Raw genomic sequence first — 27,096 nt, 5'->3', positions numbered from 1 at the left:
ACAAAGTAAGAAAATGGTAGATGTGGTCCTTCAAAAATAGGCGTTAGCTCGAAATAATGCAAAGATGAATGAATTTAGAATGAGAATAAGGACTAATCTGATCTCTTATTTTGATGCAGGCGAATTCAGCCAGAATAAGGAAAAAAATATATATGAGGTCCCTTATTACGCAAAATGTATTGAATGTATTATATTTCACCGAAAAACATTTTGCCGAATTCATTTTCTCAAGATAGCATTAGGCAGTCTGTAACTTTCGCGGTGTGACTTTTGATGGATTCTACCTTTTTCAGAATGGCCATTGGAAGAATGCCGTTTTTTCAAAATGTTACATTAAACAAATTAGCATTTTTTTTGATAAGTGTGTTGTAATGTAACAGCAGTTTTAAAACATATAATTGCTTCACATCAATAATTTATTATATCTGGTAAGCGTGCTACTTGCTTAGTAAACGAATTATCTCCTCTTTTTGCTTTGTTGCGCACAGAATTTCTGTCTCGAGAGGCGCTAATTTAAAGAAGGTATTATCTCCTCCATTCTCATTACACCGGACATACGCAATCATTTCAAGAAAGCGATGTTTCATTTTTTCACTTTATTCCAGACAAACGAGGCTATTTAAAGAAGGGGCTATCTATCCTCTTTGCCTTATACCGGGCAAATGTGTTCATTTGAGGAAGGTATTATCACTTCCTTTCCCCTAATACCGGGCGATGCTATCATCTAAAGAAGGAATTATCTCCTACCGTCGTCTTATACCGAACAGACGCGTTTATTTTAAGAAGACATTCCCTTGGCTTTAAACCGGGCAGATGCGTTCATCATACCGAGCAAACTCATTAATTTAAAGAAAGGATTATCTCCTCACTTCGTCTTATACAGATCAAATGCGTACATTCAAAGAAAGCATTGCCTTCTTTCAGCGCATTGTCTTCATCTTCAATGGCTTTACATTCTATGTAAAACATGGTCTGTTCTTCAACTTAGTGCTCTATTATTTTTCCACAGTTATCGAAAGCTTTCCGGTACCTGCCAGTTGCATGATTGTCTTGTGTAGCAAGTACAATGCATATACTGTACTCAAAGAGCCGAAAATGATTCCCATCCTGAAGCATCTTAGGCCGCACCGAGAATTGAATTCGCAACCTCCGGATCGGCAATCATACGCTTTTGCTCGCATGGCTTACTTAATACTCATCGCCTTGTGCCACACTCAAAAAGAAGGGAGATGCATTCGGGGAATTGTTACATTCGGGGAAATGTTGCATTCGGGGAATTGTTACATTCGGGGAGTTGTTACATTCGGGGAATTGTTATTCGGGGAAATTGCATTCGGGGAAATTGCATTCGGGGAATTGTTATTCGGGGAATTGTCGTACAATCGTTTCCGATACCTTTACCGCTCACGCTCTGCTTTTGATTCACCTTTGATCAGTCTACCTCAGTCGATTTGAATTTTGCAGCCATCGTTAAGCGTTTAATTACCTAACAACCGTTCATAACACCTGAGAGAATTGCACTCATGCTTTCAGCAGCTTAGTCGGGCAAATTAATAAAACACGAGCAGTGGTCTCTCCGAAACGAGAGTGGCGCTTAAATCACTGGTTTGCGACAATTTTCTTGGCGAAATCGAGAACGGTTATAAAATATCATCCCTATCATCTTCGCCTTTTTAAGAAAAAGAATGTTTCTTCCAAATTTGGTTGAAATCAGACAAGGGGTACAGAAGTTATGCTGGAACATTGGATCATTGCATACCTTGCTTTTATTCATTAATCTTTAATCATAATCATATAATTTTCATACCTTTTAAAATTTGGAATAAAGGTTACTCGATTATTGATCACTATGCAAATCATTCAATTTGATCATTCATAATCATCAATCATATCGATCGTTAATCATTAATCATACACATAGTTTGTCAACATTTAAACACGATCGGTAATCGTTAATCATACTTCAACGGTTTTTTTTTCGTTATTCACAATCGTTAATCATTGTCAAAAATGAATTTAATCGTTAATCATTATCATTGTCAATTGTCAATTGTCAATTATTGTCAAAAATTATTTAATCATTAATCACAATCTTTAATCATAGAGTTGAATGATTTATTCATTTATTCTAGTTGGAATTGGTCCTGGGGTTGGGAGTTACACTGAATTGCTCGTTTTCTAAAGGCAACACCTTCCCCATTTAGCCTCCCTCTGTTCTCAACGACCATTATTCACCCCGGTGGGTATCTTCTCCTTGGGATAGAGAATGTGTGTGCCAAATTTGGGTGAAACCGTTACAGGGGTTCAGCCATTCCACCAAATTGCCCGTTTTCTCACCAATCCCCCCCCCCCCCCCCCCCTTGTCCAAATTACCCTCCCGTACGATCGGCTCCTCATAGTGAATATATGTACAAAATTTGTTATCTCAGTTACACTGAGTTGCTCGTTTTCCAAAGACAACACCTCCCCTATACCCTCCCCTTTTCACAATGACCATCCCACCCTTTGTTATCTTTTCTTTATGATGTAGAATGTGTGTACCAAATTTGATTGAAATCGGTACAGAGGTTAGGGCCCTCCTTAGCCGTGCGGTAAGACGGGCGGCTACAATGCAAGACCATGCTGAGGGTTCGATTCCCGGTGCAGGTCTAGGCAATTTTCGGATTGGAAAATGTCTCGAATTCCCTGGGCATAAAAGTATCATCGTGCAAGCCTCATGATATACGAATGCAAAAATGGTAACCTGGCTTAGAAACCTCGCAGTTAATAACTGTGGAAGTGCTTAATGAACACGAAGCTGCGAGGCGGCTCTGTCCCAGTGTGGGAATGTAATGCCAATAAGAAGAAGAAGAAGAAGGTACAGAGGTTCATAATTTATTTTGAATTGCCCGTTTTCTAAACAAAACCCCTCCTCCAGACCCCTCCCTCTTTCACCAATCCCTCCCATATGATTGCCTCCTCGTAGTGAATATGTTTACAAAATTTGGTTGAAATCGGTCCGCGGAGTTGAAAGTTACACAGAATTGTTTGTTTTCTGAACAAACCCTCCCACCACCCCTATCCCTTTTCTACATGACCATCCCACCCTTTGCTAACTTCCCTGAGGATAGAGAATGTCTGTACCAAATTTGGTTGAAATCGGGCAAGTGGTTCAGAAGTACATAGATTGGTTTTTATATACAGGGTTAGACAAAAGGTTGAGATAGGTAAAAATAAGTCGAAATTCATCAGCATAACTTTGCGTATAATAATCCGATTTCAATAAAACCAGGACCATTAGAAGCGGACACTCTTCTAGTATACTATCCCTTAGTAAAACCTGAGATTAGTCCTTGGCCACCGGAAATGTTCCGGGTTTTCCGAGGGTATGTTCAAGATGCATTTTTCACTGCTTGTCATTTTATGTGACGATAACTTTCATCACGTTTTATGCTTTCTCCGAAAACTAGAACTAATATGCCGGCCAATGGTGGCTGTAGATCGAGAATCCATCTAAACTACGTAGAAATACGACCATTTCCGTAAAAACGCTACCGGGAACATGATGAAATGATAACAGATCGGAATAATGCAAATATGAGTATCTGACTTGGATTTGCGAGACGATGATTACAGAAACATTTCCAGAATGATAGTGTCCACTGCCACCCTTATAGCAAGTTCCATGGGCTTTCCAGGAGGGGCCGGTTTTTGCACCATCTTGACCATGCATATATAGGTGTCAAAAATCATGTTTTCCCAAGACGATGAATATAGGATCTTCATTAGAGATATATTTTGAGGACTGCAAGACTCTTTGGTCAATTTGTAACAGGTTCCGGAAGTTCTGCGAAAGTGACATTTGTTCAGGGTGTATTGCCAATCCCGTATTGTTTTCACAAAAATGGCCATATCTCTGCGTATACCTAACGGATTTTCGATCTGCAGCCAGCATTGGTCAGCATATTAGTTCTAGTTTCTGGGGAAAACATAAAACATGATGGCAGCAAACGTCAAATAAAATAACAAGCAGCAGAAAAATGCGTTTGCAACATACCCTCGGAAAACCTGAACACCACCGCTGGCCAATGGCCAATCAGAGGTTTGCATAGGGCCAATATACTAGACGTTTCCGGGTCCGATGGTCCCAGTTTGATCAAAATCGGATCATTCTACGCAAAGTTATGCTGATTTGAACTTCGACAATTTTTTGCCTATCTCAACCTTTTTGTCTAACCCCTGTATATAGATTTTTTAATCTCATTTCTTTATTTTTAATTCTTTACTCGTTGATCCTTGTTCTTTATTATATATTATGTATTTTTCATTTTTCACTACTTTTTACTATTTATTATTTTTTTAGTTTTCATTCATTGTTCACTATTTATCCACTCAACTTGTATTCCATCAAACGGTTGGGATTCATTTTATCTCACCAAGTTCAGCTTTTCGCAGTTAATAACTGTGGAAGAGCCTAATGAACACTAAGCTGCGAGGCGGCTCTGTCTCAGTGTGGGGATGTAATGCCAATAAGAAGAGGAAGAAGAAGAAGTTCGGCTTTTCAATACATTTTAGCCTTTTGGTACTTTACATCCTTTATGTAATTTTCAGCCTTGTGTGATCCAGCCTTTCGAAATTTCAGGCTTTCGTAAGTCACCCGCAACAGGAGTGGATGAGAGGTTTTGTGTGTGTCCCATCTACAAAAAGGATGTAGATGGATTGTAGCGTCTACTGCGCAATCACATCGCTCAACGCCGCCTACAAGGTACTCTCTCAAATTTGATGCTGTCGACTAGCAGCAACCAGGTAATACGTCAAAAAATTACGAAATGGCAGCAATTTGATATTTCTGCTATAAAAATTCTTCATGCCTGCCGTGTCCTAACGGAATGAGGTTTGGATAACGGAATAAGGTCTAGTATTCAAAAAAGGTTTGAAAATACTTGAGATAAGAAACATACTGCTAACAATGTATGCTGTGATATTGAAAAAAATATAGATTTCACATTATAATTTATCACAATAGGTTTATTGTTCGATATTCGCTTATATCACTCAAGTCTGTCTAACAAAATTCGCATAATTTGACGTTACTCGCCCGCTATCTGCGGTAAAACACACCGTTGCGTGAAATTCAAATCTCCATCGCGCACTGCCGGCACTACAAAGTTTACTTCTTCCATTGAGGCTCGTCTAAGCGTGACAGTTTGCCTATAGCTTCCCCGCAGTCTATCGCGGAACTATTGAGACACCGGAAAATAAATGGTTGCGGACCGTTGAACTGGATTCACTTAAAAACATCTCATTCATATGTATAACGAATTAAGAATTCAGTAACTAGTGTGCGTCTTAAGCCCTACATCTAAAATTTGCTTTTGCTTTGATTCTGTCTATTGCACAAATTGGTTCTGAAAACAACTTTAAAATGTTTGGCAGCGGATTCAGCTTGCTAATACTGGACCCGGAACGGATCGGCGTCCGTTCATCGCGCAATTCATGCAGTGGCTTTGGGGTATAGTTAGTAAATATAAGTCTTCTCTTATACGCTAGAGTAGTATTAATAAGTACACGACAATTCAGAATGAATATAAATCTAGTAAATATAGTTACAAGTTGAGCACAGCCTTGCGGTCACTGTATGTTCCACTCGCAACAACGGAGTGGAGTGGATTCAGTTGAGGACTTATTTCGATTACAAATAGAGCTCGTTCACACTAACAACGCCGCACATTCCGATTCCAAGCATACCGTTCTCCACGCGCACCTTTTCACGCACTGTTCGCATAGTGGCTCTTTGAACACTTTTAGTTGCTACTGGGAACCAAAATCGCTGGGTTCAGCTGGATCGGAATAGCGGCGACTATGGCCGGTGGATGCGCCGTGGAACGGCTGTTGGCCTCGTATGGCGGTGGTTTCTCGTGCTCGACTGTTATGCTGGCCGGTTCCAGTGGAGCCGTCGGCGCTGCCGATGCGTTCCGACTGGCTAGGCCCAGAATGCTGGAAAAGCTGAACGGCGACGAGCTTGAGCTAGAGGTAGGGCTGGTGCTGGAGGTGGTTGTCGGATTGGCTACTGTGGAGGCACGGTTAACATCTGTGGCGGCAGGTACCGTTGCTGGGGGAGCGTGCTGATGCAGCAGCGCCGAGGGGTCCAGCTTGATGGCGTCGTCGTAGCTGGGAGGCGCCGTCGCCACGGTGTCATAGTCGGGTGGTTTCTCGCAGCGGCGCTCCTCGGCAGCGCTGATTACGTGTATTGGATCATCGTTCTGGAACGCAGAATTAAGCAAACGAAATACGGTAGAAGCGTGTTAATGAGAAGAAGGTTTCCAAGGTTGTGCGTTTATGATAGTGTTTAGCGTCTAGCTGAGAATTATTCAGGATGAAACGTGTTAAGTTAAGAATCAGGTCAGTCTGCAGCGCGATAAAGCAGCATCGGAGGATTCTGATTTGGAAGCAAACCATTTTTAAACCATTTGAAAATCTGGTTTATAATGGATGGTTTTCGATGAAAATTAGGTGTTAATTATCCTTCTGCAATAAAACTGATTTTCAAATCGATCTCACCTGATTTTAACAGCCCATTTTAACGCCAAATATTTAACAATAATTATCGACATGTGATGCAATAAAGTACGATAAAAATTGTGGCGTTGATGAGCGTAACGGAGCAAAAGCTTTCTATCTACAAATATTTGGTTTTGGATTTAGCATTTATAAAGCTTAAAATCAAGGTCAGATCAGCTTGGTCACTGACGACAAACATGCATAAGGTAATTGATAGACTTCATGATTTCGAAAAATAAAACTGATAAAATTGAATCATTACTGTAAAGATTATCTGAAGTGCCCGGAAAATGATTGTTCAAAAATGATAATACGAGAGCCTACGTGCTTACCTCACTTGTTGATCCGGCTCTATTTGGTGTATGCAACCAGCAGCACATGGCTGTGCAGATTAGGCATGCTCCGGCTGTGGAACACAAAAAACACAATTTATCAATCACATTCAGTTCACAAACTTTGCATCGCACTCACCCAAAATGCACGCCACTCCGGTGTACCGAATTGGTTCTGTGTAGTCCTGAGCTAACCCGAGCCAGTTGACTAAAGCACCCACGCACAGCAGTATCATGCCATACCGGTAGGGGCGCTGTGTTCGGCGGGATTCCTCCAGGGACATGACTGTAACGAATCACAAAAAAAACACGAAACACACAATCAGTACACACTTTCTAATCAGGTCACGGTCAAGGTCGCCCGTAAATATCAATCACCTGCGAACACCATTGATTACTGATAAAAAGAATTTATAAATGCTACTTTCAACGAAATTAAAACCAGGCAAATTATCACAATCTCAATTGCTATCACATGTAAGGGAAACTCTCAGCAGCTGGTACTGCATTTGAATATTAAACGTTCCAGCTTCGCGTTATTCCGGCGCGGCGCTCCGATCGGCGGACGGCTCTGAGTACGACTAACCGATGCAGCCGGTAGACAATCAGAATTATAGCCATCATTCGCGTGATAGAGAGCGAATCGTACGTCGTCACCGCCTCCATATCAAGTACGTCATAGCAGGAGACTTCACACGAAACGACAATAATTATTTATTATTACTATTTTCTGTGTGTTCACATCACCTCACCTCCATCAATAAGCAGCTGTTTTTGAATCGATTTAATGGGGGTGAGATTAGCGCCTATTCGGATGGTTGGTTTCGTCACGAGAAGTAATGACGTTGGGCGGTTTGCCATGCGTGACCACATGAGGTGGTGTCGCAAAAGAAGAAAGTTCATATGTAGAGGAGTGTATTACCGTTTTTTTGGATAAGTTTTGTGATCAATGCTGATGGTCATTATTCCCCGATTGCGTGACATTACTGAAGCATTGTGAAATTCCCAGTCCAGCCGAAGGCACTTAACAACACCCATGAACTTGGGAAGTCCCTGGGGATTAAGGGTGTAGGATATAGCAATTCTATTTTGAATTCAGTGGACGAGTTAAATATATAACTCTGTGTGGCTGGTTTTCCTGGTGTTTTTGGAAGAACGTCAAACGTTATTTTTCCACCTGTTTTAATTACTTCTCCCAATTCGTGTATCGCTAATTTGACATTCTCCTGTGACGGCTTTACCGGAAATCGAATTGACCACGTATCAACCGAAAATGAAAAATCATTACCTGCGGATATCGCGTCGAATCATTTTCATCTCATCGGCGAAATACGTCTATGCATTGCTCGAATCGTTCGGCAAGAGGAGAAAATCGGAAGACGGGTCAACACAAGCTGACTGAAGGTGCTAAAGTGGAAAGGTTAAACTGGAGAATTCTCGCTTAACTTTTCAAAGGACCTAAGTAACATTTTTTCATGAATTAATTTGAGTACTACAAACAAAAGCTTTCATGTTATTCTGTTGATTGCGGTATTCAAATTAATTCATGAAAAATGTTACTTAGGTCACTGAAAGTTAAGCGAGAATTGTGCTGAAGAGAGCAACGCATAAGACCTTAGACTACAATAAACCACCGAGACGAGACGTATCTGGGCGAAATGCGCACTCAGAGAAAACAATGGACAACTGATGAAACCCTTCTGATGAGCAAAGAGAAGGCAAAGTCGCGATAAAGCGATCGAAAAACAGAGGAACCAGAGGTTTAGTCCGTCAAGGGTAATCGTTTCTGGAGAAAAAAGTGAAGCGCACATGTCGACGGGACAAGCCAGCAGATATTCTCGCCGACGAAGGTAAAAAAGCCGCAGCAGCCATTGACCTCTGACCGACCCAACTGACCAGCTGAAACGCTGGTTCAAGCACTACGAACAACATTGCCAAGTGCCAGTTAGGTCAGCCATTATCTTCCATGAATCTGGCGAACAATATGCATCAATACCGAAGCTCACTGCTAGCTCGAGATGGTAAAAGCTGACTCTATCACATTGCGAGGGTGCAATATATTGCATATTGGGTAATACACAATCAGTGTGTATTAATGATAGATATGGATCTCACTTCCGTATAACGAATTTTCGGCAGACTTGCATTAGTTAAGAGCAGGCCATGAGTTATCCCCCTTTCTTCATCGAGCAACCAACAAGGATGGACGTCACACACAGCACGCGAGCAACCAAGCCAACTAGCTTGATCGCCGAAAGTGGGTCCCACATTTGGCGATCCTGCCAGGTTGTTTCTGGCTGAAAAAATCATTTTGCTATATCAATGTAAGTAGCTGGTTTGACATTCAAATGGTAAATGAGTGAATTTTGTTCCTCTGAGTGTCGGTAACATTGTTTTCATCGGCTTCAACTTTTGATGTCAAAGACGCTCTGACGAATAGACGAATCCAAGTAAAAATAAGAAGATGACATACGACGGTGTTAACTTTGACAGATCCTACAATATAGGAAGATAATTTTAAAATGCTTATAATAAATTCTAGACAAATTGTAATTAAAATCTGATTGATGTACGATACGGAAAAAAGTTATGAATTACATATTCAGAAGCTTATCTCAATTTTTTTGTATATTTTTCAAATATGTATTTATCATACAGTTCGTAACTTTTACCGTATCACACCTCAATCAGATTTTAATTACATCTTGTCTAGGATTTATTATAAGCATTTTAAAATGATCCTCTTATGCTGTACTGTAGGATCTGTCAAAATTAACACCGTCGTGTGCAGCAATGTTAGAAAATCGCTTCTAGCGACCAACGAACATGTACACTAGAGTGATTCAAATTTTGACTTTTTCGCTCCCCTATGCTTAAACGATGACATTTGCTGTTTTATAAATCATCCTAAATTTTTAGTTAATTTGGATGTAACTAGACTGAGCACGAGCAGTTTGAAGTTTGTATGGAAATTACTATAGAAATCGTCACTAAAGCAAAAGACCGTTCCGAGTTGCAACCCATTAAATATTGAAATGTAATCGACCCGATGACTTCATAGAATACTTCCTTAGTTATAGGACAGTTGTGACAGTTGCGAAGTGATCTGACTTTTGTAAACGAAGTTATAAAGAAAACAAAAATGCTCATTATTGATATTGATGTTATTCTTTTACGTGTTAAATTGAATGTACCACGATTCAGTATTTCCCCAATTACTTTTCTTAAGGGTGGTATGGACTTCTAAAGTACTGTGCAAATAGATAGGACAAGTAGCGGTCAAGGAATGATTCTACTGCTGACATTCCTTGAACAGTACGGAGCTGACAAGAAAAACGAATAAATAGGCAATAGCAGGCGTATTGCAGTCAACAAAACACAGCCTGACATCTTTCCTTGCGAAATAATGCATCGATGTATTATTCCGCAAGTAAAGTGACGTTTCGTAAATTTTCACCATTTGTTTTTAATATATTTTATTTTATGATTGGTTAATTCGCTATTGATTACAGGTCCACTGTTTTTCTGGCAATTGCGATCTCCTTACATCTGGATACGGAAAACCATTCAGGAAATAGGTGCTGCGAATGGCTATGTTCCTGGAAGCGGTGAAATCGATTATTTATTCGCAGGCCGTTGTTATTTGCCGTCGGTGTGGGCGTCAAGTTTCCAACAGTCGGTCTGAACTCCTTCTGAATGATGGAATATCCTATGATGATTTTGGTGGCGTAACTTGAGCAGCTGCCATACGTTTTATCTGTGCATATAATGCGTTACCCTTGTTTCCGGAGTGGTATCTCTGGCATCACGATGAAAGCTGTTACCAGCTCGTGTGTTTCATCGCAGCTCTGGTAAATAATATGATTACCTCCAAATTGTCATACTATTGATCTGTTCAACACACCTCCTGCAGCGCTATGATGTCGAATCCGCGGATCTTTAGCACATTGGCTATTATGCGTTTACTCTCAACGAAGTTGAGAGATTAGCAGATTAATATATCAAACCATCAATCTATCCTTTGACCCATATCGTCACTGGGGTCTCCGGTATTCTTCAGTTGATTATTCGTTGCTGTTTGACACAACCACCAAATTTCCAAATGACCATAGTTCACAGTTTTGCTCAGGGTTCTTCACAATAACTCGGACGATGTTCATCCACCACGAACAAGGGGACATGCCTGTTGGTGATAAGACGTTCAATCGAATTCGTACCTCCGGACAGAAGTAAACCCCCCTTCCCTATCAGAATACGATCAAAGTTAACTCCAGCGCTGGTTACCCGTTTGGACCACTCAAAGGGATCTTATTTTTTTCAATTACACAAAGTGCAAATGGTACGAGTACTAACCTTGACAAATATGCTAATTGTCAATCATATAAGACAGTTACAAATATTATTTCAAAATTATGTCTGGGCTCTTCGAGTAGTCAAGGGGGTAGAAAAAACAATACGTGAACCGGTGCCAGCGAAAGTGGTACATAAACCGTTTTTGTCGATTTTGTATTTTTACACCAACGGCTTCTGTTTTCAAAGATCTAGAGGGTCCGGCAATCGAACTGCTACATAAGTAAGCAAAAACAATATAATACAGAATACGTATTGGAAACTAGTTCTACAAAACGTGTTCGAACCGTGGGCACGTCGTTATTTCTTATGGGTCTAATGATATGGTTAGAAGCCGTAGGATAACATTTTTTAGATCTTGATTCTACTTTTGGTCACTTCCGGGAAAATTCAGAAGTCGAAGGATGCGGTTTTGAAGTTTGTTTCATTAGTTGAAGTTCGTTACCAAAGCTGTTAGTTGTACGCACATTTCGATTTTCCGAAATCAGATCGAAAGAAAAACAATCATAGGTTTTCATTTTAATATAATTCAGAACCTTAGGTTTGGGCCACCCGGCACCGGTACCGGCAATATAATAACCGCGGCGGCGTGATAAACAAAATAGCCAGCGATGGTGGCGTTACACCTTTGGCGACCGATAGATGCGGTGCGGCGGCGTAGAATTTTCTCCGAATGTCCCCCCCCCCGTATTGCTCCGGAAGAACCTCCGAGAATTCCTCCGGAAGTTCCTTCAGAAATTCGCTGGGGAGTTCCATCAGAAATTCTTCTGGAAGTTACTTCAGGAATCCCTCCGGAAGTTCTTTCAGGAAATCATTCGTAAGTTTCTTCAAAAATTCCTCTGGATGTTCCTTCAGGAATTCTTCTAGAAGTCGTATCAGAAGTTCTTCCGGTAGTTCCTTCAGGAATTCCTCCAGAAAATGCTTAAGAATTCCTCCATAAGTTTCTTCAGGAATTCCTCCAGAAGTTCATTCAGGAATTTCTCTTGGAGTTCCTTCGAAAATTCCTCCAAAAGTTCTTTTAAGAATTCCTTCAGGAATTCCTCTGGAAGTACCTTCAGAAAATCCTTCAAAAGTTCCTGCAGGAATCACTCCAGAATTTCCTTCAGGAATTGCTCCGGAAGTTCCTTCCGAAATTCCTCTGGAAGTTTCTTCAGAAATTCCTCTGGAAGTTCGTTCAGGCATTCCTCTAAAAGTTCCTCTAGAAATTCTCCGGGGAGTTCCTTCAGGAATTCCTCCGGAAATTTTTTTAGGAATCTCTCCGGAAGTTCCTTCGGGAATTCCTCCGGAAGTTTCTTCAGCAATTCCTCCGGAAGTTTTATTCAGGAATTCCTCCGGAAGTTTTTTCAGGAATTCATTCTGAAGTTCCTCCGGGAATTCCTCCGGAAGTTCCTCCGGGAATTCCTCCGGAAGTTCCTCCGAAAGTTCCTCCGAAAGTTCCTCCGGAAGTTCCTCCAGAAGTTCCTCCGAAAGTTCTTCCGGAAGTTCCTCCGAAAGTTCCTCCGGAAGTTCCTCCGAAAGTTCCTCCGGAAGTTCCTCCGAAAGTTCCTCCAGAAGTTCCTCCGGGAATTCCTCCGGAAGTTCCTCCGGAAGTTCCTCCAAAAGTTCCTCCGGAAGTTCCTCCAGAAGTTCCTCCGGAAGTTCCTCCGGAACCGGAAATTCTGCCGGAAGCTCCTCCGGAAGTTTCGCCGAAAGTTCTTCCGGAAGTTCCGCCGAAAGTTCCACCGGAAGTTGATCCGAAACCGGAAGTTCCTCCGGCAGTTCCACCGGAAGTTCTTCCGGAAGTTCCTCCAGGAATTCCTCCGGAAGTTCCTCCAGGAAGTTCCTCCGGAAGTTCCTCCAGCAATTCCTCCGGAAGTTCCTCCAGGTATTCCTCCGGAAGTTCCTCCAGGAATTCCCCGGAAGTTCCTCCAGGAATGCCTCCAGAAGTTCCTCCAGGAATTCCTCGGAAGTTCCTCCAGGTATTCCTCCGGAAGTTCCTCCAGAAATTCCCCCGGAAGTTCCTCCAGGAATGCCTCCAGAAGTTCCTCCAGGAATTCCTCCGGAAGTTCCTCCAGGTATTCCTCCGGAAGTTCCTCCAGGAATTCCCCCGGAAGTTCCTCCAGGAATGCCTCCAGAAGTTCCTCCAGGAATTCCTCCGGAAGCTCCTCCAGGAATTACTCCGGAAGTTCCTCCAGAAATTTCTCCGGGAGTTCCTCCAGAAATTCCTCCGGAAGTTCCTCCAGAAATTCCTCCGGAAGCTCCTCCAGGAAATCATCCGGAAGTTCCTCCAGGAATTCCTCCGGAAGTTCCTCCAGGAATTTTCTTGATGGAACTTCCGAAGGAATTTTTGAAGAAACTTTCGAAGAAATTCCTGAAGGAACTTTCGAAGAAATTCCTGAAGGAACTTCCGGAGGAATTCCTAAAGGAACTTTAGGGGCAATTCCTGAGGGAACCGGAGGAATTTTCGAATGATCTTCCGTTCGTATCCATCTCCCTGTAGGATCTTCTGGCGGAATTCCTGTAGAAGAAACTTCTGGGCGATTTACGTAAGGAACTTCCGGTGGAACTCTTGAACGAACCACCGGCGGTATTCCTGAAGGAATTTTCAGAGGACTTATTGAAGGAACTTCCAGAGAAATTCCTGAAGGGACTTTCAGATGAATTCCTGAAGGAACTAAGAAACTTACGGAGGAATTCCTGAATGAACCTCATGAGGAATTCCTAAATGAACCTTCATGGAATTTCCTGAAGAACCCTCAGGAGGAATTCCTTAAGGAACTTCTGGCGGAACTGCTGAAAAAACTTCCGATGGAACTCCTGAAGGGAATTCCTGCGCAATTCCTGAAGGAATTTTTGGAAGATTTCTTTAAGGAACTTTCGGGGGAATGTTTGAAGGTACCCCAGGCAGAACTCCTGAACGCAGATTCGGAGGGATTCCTGAAGGAACTTCTGGCAGATTTCCATAAGGAACTCCCAGAGGAATACCTGAATTAACTTCTGGATGAATTCCTGAAATAAACTTCTGGATGAATTCCTAAGGGAACTTCCTGCGGAACTCTTGAAAGAACTTCCGATGGACTTCCTGAAGGAACTTATGGCAGATTTCTCTAAGGAACTTCCGGCGGAATTCTTGAAGGAACTTTTGCCGGAATTCTTGAAAGATTCCGCCGAACCGGAATTCCTGAAATAAATAATAAATTATCCTCCTGAGGAGTTCCTGAAGCCTCCACGGGAATTCCTGAAGGACCCTCTGGAGAGATTCCTGAAGAAACTTCTGGCGGAATTCTTAAAAGGCCTTCGGGGGGGAATTTCGAAGGAACCTCTTGCGGGATTCCTGGAGGAACTTTCCGGGGGGTTCCTGAAGGAACTTCTGGCGGATTTCCTTAAGGAACTTCCAGAGGAATTTCTGAAGGAACTTCCGGATGAATTCCTGAAGGAACTTCCGGAGGAAGTCCTGATGGAACCTTCGGAGAAATTCCTGAAGAAACCTCCGGAGGAATACCTGAAGGAACTTTGGAAGGATTTCTTAAGGAACTTTCGAAGAAGTTCCTAAAGGAAATTTAGGGGCAATTGCTGAGGAAACTACCGGAGGAATTCCCGAATGAACTTCCTATCGATTTGCAAATGGAATTTCAGAAGACATTCCTGAACTGCAGGAAGAATTTCTGAAGAAACTTGCCGAAGGATTCCTGAAGAATTTCTGTTTTTTCGAGAAATTTTAGTTCTGGAATTCCTCCGGAAGTTCCTCTAGAAATTCATCGCGAGATTCTCCAGTTTTCCTACAAGAACTGTTCGAGAAATTTCTCCAAGAGTTCGTTGAAAAGTTTTCTCATTTTTTTTCTGGAGTTGCTTCAGGAATTTCTTCGAAGATCCTTCAGGGATTTCTACGGAAGATCGACCAGAAATTCATCGAAAAGATTCTTCAAGAATTCTTCCGGAAGCTTCTGCACGAATTCTTTGAAAAGCTTTTTCCAGCATTCCTCGAAAAAAATCAACTATGGTTTGCTTTGGAAGATCTTTCAGGAATTTCTCCAGAAGTTCCTTCAGGAATTCCTTCGGAAGATCTTTTGAAACTCTTTTGGAAGTTTCTTCAGGAATTCCTTCCTGTTTCTTAAGAAATTCCACCGGAAGTTCCTTCAGAAACTTTTCCTCAAATATCTTCAAGAAATACACAGTAAGTTCTATTAGGAAATACAACAGCCCGAGCAACACAAGTCAGACAAAAATGGTTGCAGCAACTGGGTTGTGACTGAATTAGGTCACCTACGAGTTACAGTAACCTATGTGGAACATGTGTGCCTGTGGATTTCCTCAGAAAGTTCCTTATATAATTTCTCCTAAAAAGTTTATTCAGGAATAACTCGGTTGTTTCTCCAAGAATTCCTTCATAAGTTTCTCTAGAAATTTCTAGGTTTTTTTTAGGTTCTCGCAGGAATTCATCAGAAAGTCTCCAGTCTTCGAAATTTGCTATAAATATTACTATGAAAGTTCCTTGGGAAGTTCCTTCAGGAATTCCTTCGAGGTTCCTTTAGAAATTTCCCGGAAGTTCCTTAAAGAATTCTTCTGGTAGATCGACCAGTTATTCCTCTTCCAGGAATTCTTCTGAGAAATCCTTTATAAGCTCTGGAACAAATCCCTTCAAAAGTTCGCGGGATTCCTCGGGAAGTTTCTACAGAAATTTTTCGGGGAGTTGCTTCAAGAATTCCTCGGAAAGTTCCTGGAGGAATCCCCCAGAATTTCCTCAATAAATTCTTATCACGTATTCTTCCAGGTATTCTGGAGGGAAATTTACAACGTGCACATCTTAATTACGCACCGAGACTTTGGATACAACCTGCGATGATACAACTAACTAGCAATGCGCCGCAGCACGATAGTTGTGCCCCTATCGGATACCTACACACTGATTGATCAGCCAAAGTGGCGATTCAATTCTCTCCCGTTTTCTGATACGGTTATCACGAGAGCATGAGTGAACTTATCATATACATCACCTACCTACCGGCCACCTTTGAAATAGTGGTATTTAAATTTTTCCATATACAATAATTTAGGTTATTTATTTTAGTACTTTCTACTGATTCTATTTTTTTTAGAATTAGTCTTCACTTTGTTCGTTCAATGAGTTGGTGTTACAATACTAGATCGTTGATTTTGTTATTCTGGTATTCTGGTAAACATGGTACAGTTTAGCGGTGGCACTCGAAAAAAAGACTCGCAAGTGCAGATGTACGCGACTAGTTGAGCAGTGCAAAATAGAGTCCTCGTCGTCAGCCGCACATGGAAAAGAAAAAGACCAGGAAGATCATTCAAGACAAGGGGTGATATTGAAAAGATAAATACCTTTCCAATAAAGAAATACGCTTCGAGCAAGTACGCTGCAACAAGTTGTTCAGGGTCATCATTGGGTATCGGCAACAAGTCGATTCTTGCTAGAGGTCTGACGAAGTTCTTTTTGGATTCGGGAAACACGATTGGCCACAAAGGTCTTCGCGCGACCGGGTTGTGATTGTAGCCCATGAAGAACTCTTGTTGAGTAGGACCAGAAATATACCGTGGCGGACAGTTTGAGCGCAAAATTTACCTAGTTCCAGGTGCACAATGGTGTGCCGAGGAGCGAGCGGAGTCACCTTCGATGCCAGCAACAACATCGACACATCAAAGAAACCGCATGAACATTTTAGCTTTCGTGACGGTTGGACCCACAATTCCTAGTGGATCATAGATTCGGGCAATGTAGGACATTATGATTCACTTGGTGAGAATGGCAGCAGGCAGGCAGCGGTAACTGGACTTTGAAAGATAGAGTGATGATTCCCATATCAAACCAAGGGTGCTGACTAACTGCTCATCCTGGAGTTCTAACCACGGTTGAATTGCTCGTTTTTTACTGGAACTCCATCAAACTTGAGGCCCATTTTCGTAATGCAAAGCCAGCCGAACGGAGCATGGTCGAGACTTCACGGCGGATTCGTGTGGCTGTTTCGACGTTTGGGGATCCAGACAACAAGTCATCCATATATAAATCATTGACCACAGCATTCCGCATCATTCAGCGAAAAACATCTTCAGCTGCAGAGAAAATAAGCGGCAGCTATTATTTACAATTACCTACCTGCTTGGTGACATTACAAAACATGATTTTTCGCCTACTTTATCGACTACGTTTATCAATTGTCAAAATTACTTTGGTAATTTGATCATATTTTCCTTGACCATTTTCCTTGAGAACTGCGTACTAAGCTTTACAATCACAGAATCGTTTCGCAACCAGTGTTTCAAGAGCATCATTCTATTCTCAGATTTAACACAGCATGCATTGAGTTCATCCTTATTTTTGGGATTTTTACAAATCTCAATTTTTATAAATCTCAGCATGCAAGATTGATTCTGGGATTTAATCATAGTGATTCAATCTCTGCGTTTGTGCATGTACCTGTCAATCTAAGAAAAGGAACAGGTACATGGGGAAACAGCGTGCTCCTCAACCTTTAATCTCTAGATAAAATTTGATAATGCCTGATCAACAACAAAGAGCTTTCATTAGCTTGTTCTAATCAACAATCCAATAATAGTTTCGAAAATGCCACGTTGAATTTGGTTATATTTATACATCAACAGAAATTCACCAATGTAAGGTTTCATCTTACAACATTTGAATAGGTATCATAATTTATGTGGATCTTACAATACATTGGAAAATATAGATTCAACATATCGATATAGAAGATTTTGATATCGATGAACCTAAACGGATCTTACGAAGGGTCCAACCAATAGTTAAACCTGCTTTTCTTTTTATGGCCGTACAGTCTTACATAAGGTATAGAATAAATGTCAAACCGACTTGAAGTATCTTCGTTTGTTTCGCTCAAGTAAACCAACCAGATAATAAAGATATTATTTAGATATTTTGATAAATTTAATTTATTTCATAATAAAGAAATCATGAGGAATAGCAATGGGAAGTTCGACACAATTTCAGAGTATTTTAAAAAATGGTGTCCTTTTGATGATGCTGACAGCTGTTTTTGGTGCAGGGGTATGTTGCCAAACTGTTCAACGACATTGCTGTTTTCAGAACCGCACTCGCTCAAGGGCTTTAGTTTTTTGACTGGCTGGAGATTAGAGATTCTTCTATATAAAGCTCAAACCAACAGCCGTCGAATTTGGCCTATAAATTCTACAGCACGAATTGAGTTATAACACTGTAAGTATCAAACCAGGTCCAATTTATTAAATATTTGGGAGAAAGTGGATGCGGCTTGTGCCTATTTTGAAAAGGAAAAAATAATTTATAAAAAATGAAGATTAGATGAAGTGGAAGAAACGTATCAAACTTACAACTCGACAAGGCCATAGGTAGAACAACAATGACATTCAAATCACACAGAAGACTAGATTTCTCACAGAGGACAAGGATTGAATCCCTGGATTCAATCATCCCTTGTGATTTATAGAAAACCAATGCTTGCCAGGATTGAAATCAATTGCGGGAGTAAGATTGGTTTCGATTTCATTTTTAAATCCCAGCAGCTCCTAGAATGGGATTTTTTGAAGACTGTTCGCAACAAAGACGACCAGTTTAATTGCAACATTTTCTATGTTGCCAATAAAGTCGTATATTTTTAGAACTTAATGAGTAACGTTACGGAACGGTTTTCCACGAAAGTGACTGTTTTCATAGTAATTTTCATACAAACTTCAAACTGCTCGTGCTCAGTCTATTTACATCCAAATCAGCAAAAAATGGAGGAGGATCAATAAAACAACAAATGTCATCGTTTAAGCATAGGGGAGCGAAAAAGTCAAAATTTGAATCACTCTAATGTACACAGCTTATGTGAGATCTATTAGCATCATCGTCAGTAAGCGATGCTTTTGCGCTCTCTATCCTTATTCGTGCGGAGCGTTTCGGGTAGTGAGTTACCATGATCTCAAGAGAGCAAGATACACGTAAATCGGTGTCGTCTACACTCACAGCTTGTAACTCACGCGATTCAACGTTTATTGCGAGAGCACGCAAAAAGCCGTTACTCTCAATGTGTACAGTTGTAGACATCAAGTTAATCGGAACATGTACAACTTACGATCAAATGGAATCGAATCACGATCATTGCTGCAATGATCGTGATTCTTTCTTTCAAATCGGACAAGTGCTTTCGCTAGGGGCTGCCCGTTCACATGCGGAACGGCATGCTCTTATGTTTTTACGGTGCAAATAAAAGGAAACACCTTCGAAAATACGCGGGCATAAATACTCGCCGGTGGAATTCAGGGTGCGCGTCCGCGTGACTCCTGCGTATCGTAACATCATTCCATTAGTTGCATTAACTAAATGACGGTTATAAAGTTAAACCGTCTAAGACGAATTAAGTACTGTCCATTTAATTCCACTAGTTAATTTTCGTAATCTTTGCAGATACGTATTTCGACCACAACTGTGTGGTCGTCTTCAGTGTCTTGTACTTGACTCGACTTGAAGAAAACAATCGCAACTTACACTATTTATACTACGCTAGGTACCTAATCTAATCTTATTTGCCTACTTTATTTACCTATACGGTAAATTACTTTATTGTTTAGGTAGAAACTTGAAGAGCCAAGAGCTGCCATTTCCCTGATCCTTATTCAACAGCGCTGTTTGTACCTGTCGGTGGATTTCCAAACTCTCAGCTACATCGAGTTTCCATGGGAAGAGACATTTCTTAAGATTTTAATATTTGATGCCGTAATTGGGTGATTTTCCTTATACACATGCTCTGCTACCTTAGATCTAAATTCGTAATGTAATCCCTTATCGTTTTCTCTTTTCGCCTTACTCACTTCCGCCATATGTTCCTTGAACCTTATATCTAATGATCTTTTTGTTTGGCCTACATAGATTTCACATTGGGAACAACTTATCTTATAAACGCCTGCCTTATTCAACATTTCTACTTTATCCTTCGTTGAACCCAATAGAGACTTGAGTTGGTTGCTTCTACTGGAGAATACTAGATCGATGCCGAATTTCCTTAGTCGAGGGCGTAGCTGGTTGGTGATGTGTTTATCATATGGGACCGAAACTCTTTTCAGCGGCTCCTCTATCGGTGTCAGCGTTGTATGTCCATTTCGTCGTAGGGTCCTTTCCTTCTTGTTGATGATCGCTCGTATAGTCCTCTCCTGGTATCCGTTGATCTTCGCTGTTTCCAAGATGTATTGTAGTTCCTTCGTTTTTCCTTCTTCGCTCAGGGGTATCGTCTGCATCCTATGGATCATGTGATGAAATGCTGCCATTTTATGTTGGTACGAATGGTTCGATGTATATGGGATGACTCTCATGGTGTTCGTGGGCTTCCTGTATATTTCTAGGCTCAATGTTGTATTGTAGATCCAAGTAGATCCAAGAAAGGTAGTTTACCTTCTTTTTCCTCCTCGAAGGTAAATTTGATGTCCTTATGCACGTTGTTTATCGCTTCCATAATCCTGGGTAGATCCTTTCGGTTGATGATGCTGAAGGTGTCGTCAACGCATCTCCACCACTTCTCGGGTAGTATTCCTTGTTCTGGACATGGACAGTACTTAATTCGTCTTAGACGGTTTAATACATTCCACTAAAAGAGCTTAATATATTTTTCGGGTTATAAAGTTGTTAAAATAGTGAAACATAGAGAGTCCATTTCCCGATACTTTTATTATCCCGGAAAAAGATTAAAAACATAGTTTTCAATTCCCTCCAAGACTGCGAAGCCAAATACTTCCCAAATAAGCCTAAATTCAGGTTAAAAATACTGCTTGTTCCGGGAAATCACGGGATTTTTTTTGTTATAAAAAGCAAAACTGAATCCTGATAAGGGATCTATTTAATAGCAAAAATTCGTTGCTGAAAACAATTTGGAATGTGCGTGAGTTTGATGCAATTTTATTTTCGTGACATATTGCTTAACAATTGTTTGCATTGTGCTTTAAACGAATCACACTATATGTCACAAATATCAACACCAGCATACAGCAATGTCAAATAATTCAATTCCCAGTTTTCATTCAAAAGTTACTACGAGGCCTTTCCCTTTAAACATTTGAATTTGTTGCAATTGTTTAATCGATTCAACAAGTCTTATGAGGATTATATTTATTTATTCAAGGATATTAACATCCATTTTTGGTAGCATAATTTTGCTTTATATTTTCATAGCCTTTCTTTAGAAATAAGTTTCTTCTCTAGGTTTCATATCGCTTTCATGTCACACTTCAAATTTTTACCAATTTCGTTGCCAGGATTGAAGCAGAGGCGACATTTCAATTGATCTTTTCTTCAAAATTTAAAAATCGAGAATGCACCACATATTTTCCTGAAATTATAAAATTGATGTTCTTCCATAAATTAGACCTGTGCACCGCCGCCGCCTCTATGTGCAAAAGATGATTATTTTCAGCACCTGTATTAATTTTATTGAGTTTTGGACTACGGAATCCAGTAATTTCAACAGTAATTGTCATTACCGGCATAAACGAAAACGTCAAATAAATATGCACATAACTGAGTTAGTCAGTAAATGAAGATTTGTTTTTTGGAAACCTATTTTACTGACTGGACAGTATATTGAATCAATGTTCATTTGCATAAAATAAAAGTATAAAGTAATAAAAACTTTGGCAGTTCTTGATTGATAGAGATTGAATGAAAAAAATCTCTCACTTAATGATGATAATAAGTGAGAGATTACACTTACGATATGTAGCATAATATGAAAAATGTTTAGTACGATAATGGAGTATATCCAAAGCTTCTTGATAACTCAAAAAGCTTTGGCTATACTCCATGATAATTTCTTTTAAAAATTTGCAAGGCAGAGGGCATCGATGCATTTCGACTTGTTCTACACAGCTATGCGATCTGTGGCTGAGTTTTGCAAAATACAAAAAGTTCACTTTTAGAAACGCAAGTCCAACCAGCACGTTGGAAATAATTTACAAAATAATTTTAGCTCAACACGTAAGACATAAGCAACAAAACAAGACGCTGTATAAATTTCTACCGACTTTTTGTGCCGTTCAGCATTTTATGGATTTGATGATTCATTCAGCAAAAATAAATAAAAGTCAAAATAATCAACAGAATTTGTTACCGAGACTCGGGAATATATTACTGACAAACATTGTTGGTCTACTAACAAACTGGAATTTCAGTAAAAAGAAATTTTCTAGTTGAAACTCGGCATACAAAATACTGAACATTGAAATTCTTTTGTTAAGAAAATTATTTTGAGTTTTTTAGTGGAATGTCTTCACTTGTCATAAGACGAGTTTGTACAATCCCATTGAAATTCCACCACTTAATTGTATCTTGACAGATACGTATTTCGACCTCAACAGTAAGGCCGTCGAGTCGAGTCGACTCGAGTCAAGTACGAGACACTGAAGACTTACTGTTGAGGTCGAAATACGTATCTGTCAAGATACAATTAAGTGGTGGAATTTCAATGGGATTGTACAAACTCGTCTTATGACAAGTGATTGAAATGCTGGTTAAGTGTATATACATTTTCAAATGAAAATCTTCCACATAATGTACATTTTCACATCTGAGTTTCAAAGCATTGTAAATTAAGCGAAGCACCCATTCCGCTCGAGCTCATTACGCTATGAAACTCGCTTACCCTCTTGATCTTAATAACCTATTTTCAACAATAATAGGTCCAAACCTGCCAAAACCATTATTTTTCCTTCAAAAATTTGTAAAAATATTTGAAAAACACAAGAAAAAGAATTTGCTAGAACATACCTATCAGAAAATAATTGAACCGTTTGTTTGAGAAACTGCATATGTAACATTTTTGGCCAAAATGAGATTTTTATATATTCTGAATCCTCTTCCAAAAATACGTATTCTGGCAAAAAATACGAAAAAAAAATTTTGTTCTGGAATGTATGATTTTTTTTTTTCGTTTGTTTGAGAAACTACATATGTCCACGCACTTTGAAGAGCAATTATGGAATACTGCTTAGGGGAGGACAAAAGTTAAAAATAATTTTTGTAACGTCCTAAATAAATCAACGAACTTGTTGTTGTTGTAGATGAATTCAATTATATTTTTAACATTGCTTTAGAGATTAAGGTCACAGAATTTACGTTCTTAATGTTTTTACTGATTTTGAAGGTTACTATAAAATGATCCTCTCTTTAAGACAGGGCACATACTGGTGTGCGCCAATTACCGAGGAATAACCCTCCTTAATTCGGCGTACAAAATTATGTCCAGAATTCTGTTCAACAGATTAAGACCGCTAGAAAAGTCCATCTTCGGCGAATACTAGACAGGGTTTCATGAAAGCCGAACAATGGCGGCTTACTGGTAATACTTGCTGGAAACAGAAGTATATTATGGACTTATAGGATTTTTTACCCAATAACATGCTCGTATATTAATAATGGCATTCGCAAAAGAACAATTTCGGCATCATTTGTGTCCTTTTTGCTTTTTCATGCTGTTAGCTAAAAACAAAATCCCAAATCCCAATTAGCATCGCACCTAGTTCGCACTTAAATTGAAAGCTACTCAGTAAGAATTTTGCTTTCAAATTTTAAAGACATTGCTTCTTTCACGTCAATAGTTTGAAGATTTTAAAAAGTATCTAACTATCGAAGTTTTCGAAACTACAGGAAATTTCGCCCAATAAGAAATAAAATCGGAACAAAGTACACATAATGTTGAATAATTTTGTAGTTGAGGGGCTTCAATCTACAGTGCACATAATTAAGCAAGCGCGCTCAACGTCCCGCGTGTAGTCATGCAAAGAAAACAGAAAGACACTCACGCTCTAGGGGCAAATAGTTGTCACGATTCGTTCGTAGGTAGAACGGCTAGAGTAACTCATTTCTCAGAGCAAGACTCAATCTTGCAATATTTTGTTATGTGCGAGTGTCCAAGGTAATAACACTCAATCGTGAAAGATGGGAACTCAATGTTGTTCGTAAATTGTACAGATCGCGATCTGTACAGTTTAGGATAAACGTCGAATCGGATCATGTTCGTCCGATTTCCATCGCTGGTCGTGTGTCTTCTTCTTATTTTGACTTGGATTCGTCTATTCGTTTTCATCGTGATGTCGAAGACGCCCTGGAAGATCGTCAGATTGATTGCATCGTTTTCATCGGATTCGACTCGTGATGTCGAAGACGCTCTGGAAGAACTTCGGATAGATTCGTTTTCATCGGTTTCATGGAACTCCATGGAGGAACTCCTAGAGGAACTTCCGGAGCAATCCATTTAGCATCTTCCGAAGAAATTCCTTGAGCAAATTCTGGAGGAAAGCATCCAGAGGAATTCCAGTAAGCACTTTTTGTGGAATTCCTGGAATTTTCCATGGAATTTCTGGAGTAACTTCTGGGGAATTCAGGAAGGAAATACGGAGTAATATACGAGGGAATTCCTGGAGGAACTTCCGGAGAAATTCCTGGAAGAACTTCTGAAGGAATTTCTTGAGGAACTTCTGGAGGACTGGAGGATTTCCAGATGAATCCCTGGAGAAACTTCCGGAAGAATGGAGAAGCTTGTGGAGGAATTCCTGAAGGAACTTCCTGAGAAATTCCTGGAGGAACTTCCTGAGGAAATCCAGGAGGAACATCCTGAAGAATTCCTAGAGAAATTTCTTGAGAAATTCCGGAAATATCTGTAAGGGGACTTCCAGAGGAATTCCTGGAGGAACTTCCGGAGGATTTCCTGAAGCAATTTCCGGAGGAACTCCGGGAGAAACTTCCGGAGTAATTCCAGGAGGAATTTCCGGAGGAACTCCGTGAGGAACATCCGGAGGAATTCCGGAAGGAACATCCGGAGGAACTTCCGGTTGAATACCGGGTTGAACTTCCGGAGCAATTCCTGGAGAAGCTTTTTGAGGAATTCCGAGAGAAACCTTCTTAGAAATTCCTGGAACTTCCAGAGGATTTACTGGAGAATTTCGCGAAGGCACTCCGGGAGGAGTTTCCGGAAGAACTCTGGCTGAAACATCCGGAGGAACATATGGAGGAACTTCCGGTTGAATTCCGGGTGGAACTTCCGGAGCAATTCCTGGAGAAGTTTTCTGAGGAATTTTTTAGATCTTTATTATCTAGTTTTTTATGTTTACAATAAGTTCATCACGTATTTCTGAGGAATTACGGAAGGAACTTCCGGAGGAATTCCGGAAGGAACTTCGGAGTTCCTGGAAGAACTTCGTAATTCGAAGAGGAACTTCGGAATTCAGAGAGGAACTTCCGGAGAAACTCATAAGGGAACTTCCGAAGGAATTCCTGGAGGATTTTCCAGAGGATTTCCTTGAGGAATTTGCGGAAGAACTCTGGGAGGAATTTGCAGAAGTACTATGGGAGGAATTTCCGGAGGAACATATGGAGGAACTTCCGGAGCAATTCCTGGAGAAGTTTCCTGAGCAATTCCGGGATGCACTTTCTGAGAAATTCATGGAGGAACTTCCGGAGGAATTACGGGAGGAGCTTCGGAATTCCTAGAAGAACTTCGTAATTCGAAGAGGAACTTCGTAATACGGGGAGGAACTTCCGGAGAAACTCATAAGGGAACTTCAGAAGGAATTCCTGGAGGATTTCCCAGAGGATTTCCTTGAGGAATTTGCGGAAGAACTCTGGGAGGAATTTGCGAGCTATGGGAGGAATTTCCGGAGGAACTCCGGAAGGAACATCCGGAGGAATTCCGGGAGGAACTTTTGGAAAATTCCGGGAGGAATCCCGGGAAGAACTGTCGGAGGAATTCTGGGAGGATCTTGAACTGTGAATTTCGAAGGAATTCCCGGAAGAACTTCCTGAGGAATTCCTGGATGAACTTCCGGAGGGATTCTTGGAGGAACTTGAACTTGGACCAATCCAATTTTATTTTCTGGAGAAACTTCCTCAGCAATTACGAAAAGAACTTCCGGAGAAATCTCGGGAGGAGCTTCCGGAGGAATTTAGGGAGCAACTTCCGGATAAATCCTGGCAGGAACTTATGTAGGAATTCAGGGGAAACTTCCGAAGAAATTCCGGGGAGAACTTTTGGAAGGAACTTCCGGAGAAATTTTTGTAGGAACTTCTGGAGGAACTGCAGAGTAAACTTCCGGAGGAACTCCTGGAGAAACTTTTGGAAGAACTTCCAGAGAAACTTCCGGAGAAATTCCGGGATGAGCATCCGGAGGACTTCCTGTATGAAATGTGAAAATCCGATTCCAATACAATTCAAATCCACTTCCAATCCAATCACAATCAAATACAATTTCAACTCTAAACAAATTCCAATCGCATTCCAAGTAAGTAAGTGGGTAAGCATGCGAAACAAGCTACAAAAGAGAACCAACGACAAAGCTTAGTTTTTGTCGGAGATAAAAATGACAAAGATCCGAAAAATTTTGTCAGTAACAAAAAAAGAAGATAATTTTGTTGCTAACTTTTCATCCCGTTATTTTGCATTATCTCTGCAGCAAATTTCGATTTTATGCTATCATAGTTTCTGCTTTTATTGAAATATTCGATAATCTAACTATGATTACAATATAAGCATCGTATTCTCGGAAACATCAGAGCATGCCAGGCAAATAATTCTTGTCATATTTTGTATGGGTTTTGATAAAGGCTTGTTATGCAACGTACACACCAGTCAAGCAGTTTGACGAACATTGACTCCGCCCCCAAGAAAACGCTTCGGTTGCTGCTTTGTTTGAACGTGTGTGAAGTTGTTCGAACAACCATTTGACTCTATTGACGACAATGGGTATATTGTTAGGCGTTGCTCGAATATTGATTCCCTGGTCATCACTAAAATCTCAATAACATGCCATTCACGTTTCAATAAAATTCAATTCGATCGACAACCAATCCAATTCAAATCCAATCTAATTGCACTCCAATCCAATTCCATTCCAATTCAAT

The 27,096-nt window shown here is 40.4% G+C and overlaps 1 protein-coding gene across 6 annotated transcripts in view; it reads right to left on the bottom strand.

Moving 5' to 3' along the window:
* Positions 1 to 4,986: 4,986 nt before the first annotated feature.
* Positions 4,987 to 27,096, bottom strand: part of LOC134212800 (uncharacterized) — a 178,103-nt gene continuing 155,993 nt past the window's right edge. For 5 of the 6 annotated variants that reach the window (XM_062690973.1, XM_062690975.1, XM_062690971.1 and 2 more), the window contains 3 exons: positions 7,012 to 7,158; positions 6,873 to 6,946; positions 4,987 to 6,242 (listed from right to left, as the gene is read on the bottom strand). In XM_062690973.1, coding sequence (XP_062546957.1) covers positions 5,784 to 6,242; positions 6,873 to 6,946; positions 7,012 to 7,158 — 680 coding nt within the window. In that variant the 3' untranslated portion in view covers positions 4,987 to 5,783. Of the gene's footprint in view, positions 6,243 to 6,872; positions 6,947 to 7,011; positions 7,159 to 7,250; positions 7,473 to 27,096 lie in introns of those variants that run through there. The other variant, XM_062690974.1, reaches the window with a different exon arrangement.

Source organism: Armigeres subalbatus, chromosome 2 (assembly GCF_024139115.2).
Source record: "Armigeres subalbatus isolate Guangzhou_Male chromosome 2, GZ_Asu_2, whole genome shotgun sequence".
NCBI lineage: Eukaryota > Metazoa > Arthropoda > Insecta > Diptera > Culicidae > Armigeres > Armigeres subalbatus.
Note: the sequence above shows the minus strand (reverse complement) of the source record. Positions and strands in the feature narration are given on the sequence as shown.